Source organism: Anolis carolinensis, chromosome 1 (assembly GCF_035594765.1).
Source record: "Anolis carolinensis isolate JA03-04 chromosome 1, rAnoCar3.1.pri, whole genome shotgun sequence".
In the NCBI taxonomy this organism is placed as follows: domain Eukaryota; kingdom Metazoa; phylum Chordata; class Lepidosauria; order Squamata; family Dactyloidae; genus Anolis; species Anolis carolinensis.
In genome coordinates, this window is record NC_085841.1 from 240687023 (window position 1) to 240698570 (window position 11548).

General features: G+C 43.0%; 1 protein-coding gene across 2 annotated transcripts in view; it reads right to left on the reverse strand.

Moving 5' to 3' along the window:
- The window catches only part of LOC103282987 (uncharacterized), a 28259-nt gene extending 16961 nt beyond the window's left edge, over positions 1 to 11298 (reverse strand). For both annotated transcript variants that reach the window (XM_062967293.1, XM_062967292.1), the window contains exons 1-3: positions 9424 to 11298; positions 9261 to 9331; positions 1060 to 1138 (exon numbers count right to left, since the gene is read on the reverse strand). In XM_062967293.1, the coding sequence (XP_062823363.1) occupies positions 1060 to 1138; positions 9261 to 9331; positions 9424 to 9879 (606 nt within the window). In that variant the 5' untranslated portion in view covers positions 9880 to 11298. The remainder of the gene's footprint in view (positions 1 to 1059; positions 1139 to 9260; positions 9332 to 9423) is intronic.
- Positions 11299 to 11548: the final 250 nt, after the last annotated feature.

Sequence of the window (11548 nt, forward strand, 5' to 3'; positions counted from 1 at the left end):
AAAACACCTCCAAGTATGCCTTATCTTAAAAAATCCTATGAAATTAATATTTATTATTTATTTATTTACAGTATTTATATTCCGCCCTTCTCACCCCGAAGGGGACTCAGGGCGGATTACAATGAACACATATATGGCAAACATTCAATGCCAACAGACAAACAACATACATTAGACAGACTCAGAGGCATTTTTAACATTTTTCCAGCTTCACGATTCCGGCCACAGGGGGAGCTGTTGCTTCACCGTCCAGTAGTGGCTGTACTTCCGCATTCCTTTCCTCGTGTTTTGCTGGCAGTTTTATGGTGTTGTAAATTAGCCTCCCGCATAAAGCGTCCCTAAATTTCCCTAATTGACAGGTGCAACTGTCTTTCGGGGCTGCATAGGTCAACAGCAAGCCAGGGCTATTAATGGTCGGAGGCTTAACCCGACCCGGGCTTCGAACTCATGACCTCTCGGTCAGTAGTGATTTATAGCAGCTGGTTACTAGCCAGCTGTGCCATAGCCCGGCCCCATAATAGTCATAATAAGTCAACAGCTGACTGAATGAATGCACACACTACACCAACTTGCCCAAAGCTCCACTTTGTCAACTGCTTAGAATCATAGAATCATAGAGTTGGAAGAGATCTCATGGACCATCCAGTCCAACCCCCTGCCAAGAAGCAGGAAATTGCATTTAAAGCACCCCCGACAGATGGCCATCTAGCTATGCTATCCAAAGAGCTGTTCAGCAGTGAAACTCTCTGCCTCAGACTGTGGTGGAGGCTCCTTCTTTGGAGACTTTTAAGCAGAGGCTGGATGGCCATCTGTCAGGGGTGCTTTGAATGTGATTTCCTGTTTCTTGGCAGGGGGTTGGACTGGATGGCCCATGAGGTCTCTTCCAACTCTATGATTCTATGATTCTATGAAAGCGCTAGCACTCTCTCTCTCTCTGGAGTTACACTTTAAACTGTTCCATCTTAAAAACAAATTCAGCTTAAGAATAAGCCTACAAAACTTATCTTGTTTTTAACTATTTCTCAAAGGTTCGTGGGAGGGAGAGGCCTCCTTCCTTACCTTGGACGCTGGCCTCACTTCAATTATCAGCGTCCGGGGAGAGGGCGCCTCCGCGCGCGTTCCTTGTGTCTCCGGAGGACTGGAAGGGGACAAGAAAATGTATTATTTATTGATTTACTACATACCCTGTTTCCCCTAAAATAAGACATCCCCAGAAAATAAGACCTAGTAGAAGTTTTGCTGAATTGCTAAATATAAGGCCTCCCCCGAAAGTAAGACCTAGCAAAGGTTTTGTTTGGAAGCATGCCTGCCAAACAGAACACCAGAGCATGCAGGATTGGTAAATGTACATACCATAGAGTGTTGTACATGGAAATAATGGTAATAACAAGAAATTCTTGATAGGATTCACAGTTTGTCTGGTTATGCTGGTTTGTGATGACAACTACTGTACAGTATATAATAAATGTTCATTTTTTTTTGTTCAACAATAAATGTGAATTCTTCTTCATGGAAAAATAAGACATCCCCTGAAAATAAGACCTAGAGCATCTTTGGGAGCAAAAATTAATATAAGACACTGTCTTATTTTCGGGGAAACACGGTATATTTCTAACCTGAAAGGGACTCAGAACAGCTTGAAAAAAACTTGAAAATGCTCAAGAAAAACTCATGAGAAAAACTTATGGGCCAAAATTGCCATGCATACCTGATATGCCCAGATTTGAATACTGATCGGTTTGGAGGGGAATTGGCCTGGACATTTGGGAGTAGTAGGTACTGGGATTTATAGTTCACCTGCAATTAATGAGCACTTCAAACCCCTCCGATGATGGACCAGGACCAAATTTGGCACACAGAGCCCCCATAACCAAAAGAGCATATTACTTAAGTTTGGGGAAAAGGGAGTTATAGTTCACCTGCATCCAGAGAAACAGCGACCCCCACCGACAATGGATCGGAACTAAACTTTGCACAGAGAAGTCTCATGACCAACTGAACATACTGCAGGGGTTTGTGGGAATGGGCCTTGATTTTGGGAGTTGTAGTTGACATGCATCCAAAGAGCACTGAACCCAGCCAATGACGGATCTGGATCAAACTTGGCACACAGACTCAACATAACCTGTGATGGATACTGACAGATGTTTTGGGACAATTGCCCCTGGAATCTGGGAGTTGTAGCAGTTCACCCCCATCCAGAGAGCACTGCAGCCAGGCGATGACCAGCCAACGACAGATCTGGACCACACTCGGTACACAGACCCAAAATGGCCAACTTTGAATACTGGGAGGGTTTGGGGAGAATTGACCTACGATTCTGGGAACTGTAGTTCACCCACTCCAAACTGAGAATACCTGACAATCAAAAACAAATCATGCCTTTTTCAAATAACCCGGGCATCGCTGGGTTCCCAACCTAGTGTGTGTGTGTGTGTGTGTGTGTGTATATATCTATATATATAAAAGAGTGATGGCATCACGGCGACCCACAAAACAACAAAACTACAGCCCCCCCCCCCCAACCTCAAAATTTGACGACACAACCCATCATCCACGGCTCTAGGTTGATACAACAAAAAGAAAAGAAAAATAAAGTCCTAATTAGAGAGAGAGGAATAATTGCTTTTATCCAATTGCTGCCAGTTAGAAGGCTAAGCTCCTCCAACTTGGTCTCCTAGCAACCCAATAAAAAATAATAAAAAACACTAAAAAATAATTAAAAACACTAAAAAATTAATACAATAAAATACCATAATAACAAAAAAATAACTAAAAATTATACAAGAAAATAATAAAATATAATAAATAAAAAGATAACTTACAATAAAATTAATTAAAAAATACAAATAACGTCAAATAAAAATTACACAACAATTTTTACCCAATACCACCACCACTTTGCCACAGCAACGCGTGGCCGGGCACAGCTAGTATATATATATATACACATATACACCAGTATATACTTGAGTATAAGCCGACCCAAATGTAAGCCGAGGCACCTAATTTTACCACAAAAAACTGGGAAAACATTGACTCCAGTATAAGCCGAGAGTGGTAAATTTCAAAAATAAAAATAGATACCAATAAAATTACATTAATTGAGGCATCCGTAGGTTAAATGTTTTTGAATATTTACATAAAGCTCTAATTTAATCTAACTCTGATTAAATCATTATTCTCATCTTCTTCAAAGTAAATGCGCTTATGTATACTTTTAATAATAATAGTGAAATAATAAATGCAGTAAAATAATAAATGCAGTAAAATAATAAATGTAATAGTAATAAGAAGATCAGAGTGAAAAAATAAATGTATTAATCATAATAAAAACTAGATTAAAATAAATGTAATAGTAACAACAATAATAGAGCAAAATAAATGTAACAATAATAGGGTAAAATAATAAATGCAACAATAATAGAGTAAAATAATAAATACAACAATAATAGAGTAAAATAATAAATGTACCATATATTCTCGAGTATAAGCCAACCCGAATATAAGCCGGCCAGGACCCTAACTCAAATATAAGCCGAGGGGGGCTTTTGCAGTCCTAAAAAAGGGCTGAAAAACCCGGCCTATACTCGAGTATATACGGTGTGTGTATATATATATATATATATATATATATATATATATATATATATATATCAGAGAAACGGGGAGAATCGGGAACCCTCTATCCCAATTGCATGGAGGAGAGATCAAGTCCCCTCCCCTCCTCCCAATCTAAGATTATCCTTTACATACAGCTTCCTACAAACTCCTGAAAACTCCAGCAACCTTCTTAAATGATCAAGGCTCTGCAATTGGTGCAAATCCCTCCCCTTCCAGGCTTCCAATTTGTTCCAGGATTTTCTGCATTTTCCCTCTTACAATACTGGTTTGAAACTGCATAGAAATGTCAGCGTGGATAGATTATTATGTCTTTAATCCTCCTGTATTAAGAGCCCCACTTTCCATCTGAACGTGCTCTAACCAGGGTGTCCCAAAAAAGGTATACACACTTAAAAACAGATACAGTAGAGTCTTACTTATCCAACATAAATGGGCTGGCAGAACGTTGGATAATCGGATATGTTGGATAATAAGGAGGGATTAAAGAAAAGCCTATTAAACATCAAATTAGGTTATGATTTTACAGATTAAGCACCAAAACATCATTTGACAGAAAAAGTAGTTCAATACAAAATAATGCTATGTAGTAATTACTGTGTTTACGAACTTAGCACCAAAATATCACGATTTATTGAAAACATTGACTACAAAAATGCGTTGGATAATCCAGAATGTTGGATAAGCGAGTGTTGGATAAGTGAGACTCTACTGTACTTTAATTGAGGTTTGTTTCCCCCCCCCCCATGTTAAACCCATTGGAATTAATAATGGAAATCAAGTCCCTTCTACGTTGCCTTATGTTCCAGGATCTGATTCCAGATTATCTGATATAAACTGGATTATATGAGTCTCCACTGCCATATAATCTGGGATAAGAAGATAATCTGGTTTAAGATCCTGGGATATAGGGACAGTGTGGAAGGGGCCTCAGGCTGGAACTACACTGCCCCTATATCCCAGGATCTGATCCCAGATTATTTTATCCTGGATTACCTGGCAGTGTAGACTCATATACTCCAGTTTAAAGCAGATAATCTGGAATCAAGATCTTAGGATATAGCAGCAGTGTGGAAGGGGCCCCAGGCTGAATCTATGCCCTAATTCCCAGGATCTGATCCTAGATTATCTTCTTATCCCAGATTATCTGGCAGTTTAGATTCATATAATCCAGTTCAGAGTAGATAATCTGGGATCAGATCTTGGGATACAGGGCAGTGTGGAAGGGATCTCAGGCTGGATCTATACTGGCCTTTATTCCAGGATCTGATCCCAGATTATCTTTTTATTCCAGATTATCTGGTAGTGTGGACTCATATAATCCAGTTCAAAGGAGATAATCTGCTATCAGATCCTGGGATATAGGAGCAGTGTGGAAGGGGCCTCATGGTGAATCTACACTGCCCTATATCCCATGATCTGATTCCATATTACAGTAGAGTCTCACTTATCCAACATTCCCTTATCCAACGTTCTGGTTTATCCAACGCATTTTTGTAGTCAATGTTTTCAATATATCATGATATTTTGGTGCTAAATTCATAAATACAGTGATTACTACATAGCATTACTGCATATTGAACTACTTTTTCTGTCAAATTTGTTGTATAACATGATGTTTTGGTGCTTCATTTGTAAAATCATAACTTAATTTGATGTTTAATAGGCTTTTCCTTAATGCCTCCTTATTATCCAACATATTCGCTTATCCAACATTCTGCCGGCCCGTTTATGTTGGATAAGTGAGACTCTACTGTATTTGATTTAAACTGGATTATATGAGTCCCTACTGCCATATAATCTGGGATAAGAAGAAAATCTGGAATTAGATCCTGGAATATAGGGCAGTATAGATCCAGCCTCAGATTTAAGTTTTGAACAAAGGAAAATAATTTTAAAATGTGACTGGAAGTGTGAAAAGGTAAAGTCCAAAGAGAGTTGAGGAGGGAGTTTCAAGGAGACTTGCCATAAATCGAATATGATATTTTTGGAGTAACCTTTTTGTCCCTGATCATATCCACCACTGGAATGAGCTACAAGAACATAAGGCACCATTGTACAAGACATGGTTCATGCCTCACACTTTTACAGTCAGTTGAAACATTTTGATACTTTTTATAATTTTTTTCCATATGTGTTGTATGATGCTGCCAACACACAAAACTGTTTATTCCTGTCCTCTCCCTGTATATATTATTAATACCAACGTACAGCTTTATTGATATCCAGTGAGCCCCCCTCAGTATCAACTGTTGACTGGTTACAGCTCTCTCCATGGATTCCAAAATCTGTGGATGCTCATGTCACATTATATGTAATGGTGTGGTAAAATTGCATTCCTTATATCACTTATCCAACATAAATGGGCTGGCAGAAGGTTGGATAAGCAAAAATGTTGGATAATAAGGAGAGATTAAGGAAAAGCCTTTTAAACGTCAAATCATGTTATGATTTTACAAATTAAGCACCAAAACATCATGTTTTACAACAAATCGACAGAAAAAGCAGTTCAATACACGGTAACATTATGTAGTAATTACTGTATTTACGAATTTAGCACCAAAACATTGCAATGTATTGAAAACATTGACTACATAAACATTGACTAGGTAAAGGTAAAGGTTTCCCCTGACGTTAAGTCCAGTCGTGTCTGACTCTGGGGTTGGTGCTCATCTCCATTTCTAAGCTGAAGAGCTGGCGTTGTCTGTAGACACCTCCAAGGTCATGTGGCCGGCATGACTGCATGGAACGCCGTTACCTTCCCACCGGATTTGAACCTGGGACCTTTCAGTATGCAACTTCAGCAACTCAGTGCTTTAATTTTGGCAGGTGAGTATTGTGAGGTAGGGGGGAATTTGCATGTGGGAGGTGATTGGCTGGGGAGTGAGAGGAGGGAGGGGCCCCTGGGAGGGAGCAGGGATATGCAAATTTTGGCAGTTGGGGATTGTGAGGTGGCAGGAATTTGCATGTGGGAGGTGATTGGTTGGGGAGTGAGAGGAGGGAAGGGCCCCTGGGAGGGAGCAGGGATATGCAAATTTTGGCAGGTGGGGATTGTGAGGTGGCAGGAATTTGCATGTGGGAGGTGATTGGTTGGGGAGTGAGAGGAGGGAGGGGCCCCTGGGAGGGAGCAGGGATATGCAAATTTTGGCAGTTGGGGATTGTGAGGTGGCAGGAATTTGCATGTGGGAGGTGATTGGTTGGGGAGTGAGAGGAGGGAGGGGCCCCTGGGAGGGAGCAGGGATATGCAAATTTTGGCAGTTGGGGATTGTGAGGTGGCAGGAATTTGCATGTGGGAGGTGATTGGTTGGGGAGTGAGAGGAGGGAGGGGCCCCTGGGAGGGAGCAGGGATATGCAAATTTTGGCAGGTGGGGATTTTGAGGTGGCAGGAATTTGCCTTTTCGTAGTCAACTAGCTGTGCCCGGCCACGTGTTGCGTTGCTGTGACTTTTTGGATTTGTTTGTTGGCCAGGTGGATTAGCAGTGAATAGCCTTGCAGCTGCAAAGTGTAGCCGTTTTCTTCCTATTGTAATCCAAGTTTGGTGATCTAGAATACACTGAATAGTCTCGGTGTGGCAGGTATACCTGCTGTTATTAGTCACCTTGATTAGCATGTAATGGCCTTGCAGCTTCAAAGCCTGGCTGCCTCCTCCCTGGGGAATCCTTTGTTTGGAGGTGCTAGGTGGCCCTGATTGAACCCCCTCCCTTCCTGTCCAGGGAGTTGAAGAAGGACCAGCAGAAGACAGGGCTGAGTGGAAGGCGCCTCCCCCAGGCTGCTGTAATCAATAGCAATGATATTTAGTAATAATATGAAGGATGTGGGCGGACTACAATTTCCCAAAAATTTTGGGTCATTTCCCCCAAAACTTCCCCAATATTCACAGTTGGGCATGTTGAGTCTGTGTGCCAAGTTTGGTCCAGATCTATCTTCAGTGCTCTCTGGATACGGGTGAAGTACAACTCCTGGATAGCAAATTCAACCACCTCCAGACCCCGCTACTATACCAAGTTGGCCGTGTTGGCTCTTGCACTGCATTTCATTGGGTTGTGTTATATGGGTCTACACTGCCTTATTATTATTATTATTATTATTATTATTATTATTATTATATAATGCGGTTTGAACGGCCTTGGACTGCTTTACATGGGTCTATGCTGACCATATAATTCAGTTTGAACTGCATTGGTCTTTGCTTTCAATGGCTGCATTTCAGTATTAATGTCTAGTCCATGTGATGGCATACTATGGGGCATAGCATTAATACAAACTCTCAAGCAACCAGAGACAACTCTCAGTTATCCGGCATTGACCACTCCCCAAGGGTGCCGGTTAAATGAGAGTCGACTGTCAGCATTAATACAAACTCTCAAGCAACCAGAGACGACTCTGTTATCTGGCATCAACCACTCCCCACGGGTGCCGGTTAAATGAGAGTCAACTGTCATAGCATTAATACAAACTCTTAAGCAACCAAAGACTCGCAGTTATCCGGCATCAACAACTCCCCTCGGGTGTCAGTTAAATGAGAGTCAACTGTCATAGCATTAATACAAACTCTCAAGCAACCAGAGACAACTCTCAGTTATCTGGCATCGACCACTCCCCACAGGTGCCGGTTAAATGAGAGTCAACTGTCATAGCATTAATACAAACTCTCAAGCAACCAGAGACGACTCTCAGTTATCTGGCATCGACCACTCCCCACGGGTGCCGGTTAAATGAGAGTCAACTGTCAGCATTAATACAAACTCTCAAGCAACCAGAGATGACTCTCAGCTATCTGGCATCGACCACTCCCCACGGGTGCCGGTTAAATGAGAGTCAACTGTCATAGCATTAATACAAACTCTCAAGCAACCAGAGACAACTCTCAGTTATCCGGCATCAACAACTTCCCCTCGGGTGTCGGTTAAATGAGAGTCAACTGTCATAGCATTAATACAAACTCTCAAGCAAACAGAGATGAGTCTATAATGTTCTGACCATTGCTAATTTAATCTAAACAGCGAAACTGAGGCCCTGGGCTGAGTGGGTTGCTAGGAGACCAAGTGGGTGGAGCTTAGCCCTCTAACTGGCAGCTATTGGATAAAAACAATTATTCTTTTCCCTCTAATTAGGACTTCATTTTTCTTTTCTTTTTGTTGTATCAACCTAGAGCCGTGGATGATGGGTTGTGTTGTCAAATTTTGAGGTTGGGGAGCCTGTAGTTTTGTTGTTTTGTCCGGTGCCCTGATTCCATCGCTCTTTTATATATATAGAAGATGGAGCCTCCGGTGGCTCAGTATGTTAAAGCACTGAGCTGCTGAACTTGCAGACCGAAAGGTCCCAGGTTCGAATCCGGGGAGCGGAGTGAGCGCCCGCTGTTAGCTCCAGCTTCTGCCAACCTAGCAGTTCGAAAACATGCAAATGTGAGTAGATCAATAGGTACTGCTCCGGCGGGAAGGTAACGGCGCTCCATGAAGTCATGCCGGCCACATGACCTTGGAGGTGTCTACGGACAACGCTGGCTCTTCGGCTGAGAAATGGAGATGAGCACCAACCCTCAGAGTCGGTCATGACTGGACCTAACGTCAGGGGAAACCTTTACCTTCCCTTCCCTTAGGGTGGGGGGACCCCAAAGGGAACGGGGGGCCAGGGCTTACCTTGGAGGATCCACAGGAACAGCTACGTTTTCGGGGCTCACGCGGCGAAGCGAGCGCCTCGTCCTGACCTTCTGCAGAGGGAAGCAATTAAGGGGGCCCTCAGTGCCAGAACAGAGCTGGCCCCGGGGCCCCAAAGGGAGCGGGAGGGGGGTGCGGTCCTTACCCTGAACCACGAGTCCAGGGCCGTCCATCGGGGGGCACGCGGAGGGACTTCTGGCGCAGAGGCATCGCTCCCGGCTGGCCTCAGTGGGAGCTGTCTGGAGTGCTCTCTGCCCATCTTGGTGCTCAGGAAGGCAATGCCAGCGCCAACTGACTTGAGGCTTCTCAGAACCCTCGGTCTCCATGGCAAGAACGGAACCTTTTCAAAGGAAAACAACCCGCAGTCTGGAGATGCTCCTGGAAGGGAGGGGCCCCCAGCAGGATGGAAGCAAGGAAAAGTGGCCCCATGCATCTTCCTTTTCTGCTCTTCTGCTCTGAAGGGTGGACTCAGGGGCCATGAGACCCAAACTTTGTGTGCCACAGTGGGTGGGTGGCGATGTTTCTCTTGCCAGGACAAAGTTTTTGCCCTGTAATCCACTTTCCCCATGCCTTTAGGATAAAAGCGATCAGGAACAGACATGCATAACCCAGGAACATCGCCCTGTAGTTCCCAGGCGCAAGTCCACTACCAAACCTGTCTGCACGGGTGGCCACGCAGCCTCTAAAAAGTCATAATAAAGTTCTGTTCCTGGCACGAAAGTGTGTCTTCCTGTTTGATTGTGTAGTCCTGATTTGGAAAGTTGTGATCCTATTCCATAAATTTTGCTTGCGTCCTAGAAACTTCGTTTTATTTATTTCGTGTCCAAAGCATTGCATAATAAATAAGTTTAAAAGTGATAAAATAAAGGAATCACAAACAGCTAAGTCGTTTTGGACCAAAAGTGGACAACAGCAATCGCATTGTCCGTAGCTTTAAACAACTCCTCCTCCGTGCATTAGGTAGGGCATTGTGGGCAAGCACACATATGAGGAGTTGTTTGTTCAGCTCCACAGTCACACAAGGTGGAAGATTCCTCCAGGTAGTGCCATCTTACCAGGTTGTCTTTTGATCTGCCCACTCCGCTTCTCAGTCTGTTCAGGGAATTCCAAATTGCCCATTTGGGTGGATGACAATGTTTATCTTGCCAGGACAAAGTTTTTGCCCTGTAATCCACTTTCCCTGTGTCTTTAGGATAAAAGCAATGAGGAACACACATGCATAACCCAGGAACATTGCCCTTGTAGTTCCCAGGCACAAGGACACAACCAAAGCTGTCTGCACAGATGGCCATGCAGCCTCTAAAAAGTGATAATAAAGTCCTATTCCTGGCTTGAAAGTGTGTGTTCCTGTTTGATTGTGTACTCCTGACTTGGAAAGTCATGATCCTATTCCATAAACTATCATGTCAGACTACACAGAGAAGCCATTGAAATTCACAAGCATGTGGACAACTTCAACAGAAAGGAGGAAACCATGAAAATGAACAAAATCTGGCTACCAGTATTAAAAAAAACTCAAAAATCAGAACAGTAAATAAGAAGCAACACTCTGAGACAGGGGTCCCCAAACTAAGGCCCGGGGGCCGAATGCGGCCCATCGAAGCCATTTATCCGGCCCCCACGGCAAAAGGGCAGAAGGGGGTTGGGCTAAATGACCCAAAGGGTCTCTTCTTCTCTTACAACCATCATCATTATTATTTTATTATGACACAGCAAACAAGATAGATATGCTGGATTTCATATCACAAAATCACAAGTCGAACATATTATTATTAACATTGAGGCTGGGTGGACATCTGTCAGGGGTGCTTTGCTTGTGCTTTCGGTGCACAAAGGCAGAAAGGGATTGGACTCAATGGCCCAAGGGGTCTTTTCCAACCCTCTTTTTTATTATTATTAACATTGAGGCTGAGTGGACATCTGTCAGGGGTGCTTTCGGTGCACAAAGGAAGAAAGGGATTGGACTCAATGGCCCAAAGGGTTTCTTCCAACCCTCTTTTTATTATTATTGTTGTTGTTATTTATTATTATTATTATTATTATTATTATTATTATTATTATTATTATTGTTATTGCTCGGTGGCCAACTATAGTCCGGCCCTCCAATGGTCCGAAGGATCGTGAACTGGCTCCCTGTTTAAAAAGTTTGGGGACCCCTGCTCTGAGACATGGGAACTAGGGGCAGCTAACAAAGGATGCCCCCAGGCAGAAAGTAGCCAGTAGATGAAGCCATTCAATGCAAATTAGGGTGATTAACAGCAACATTCATG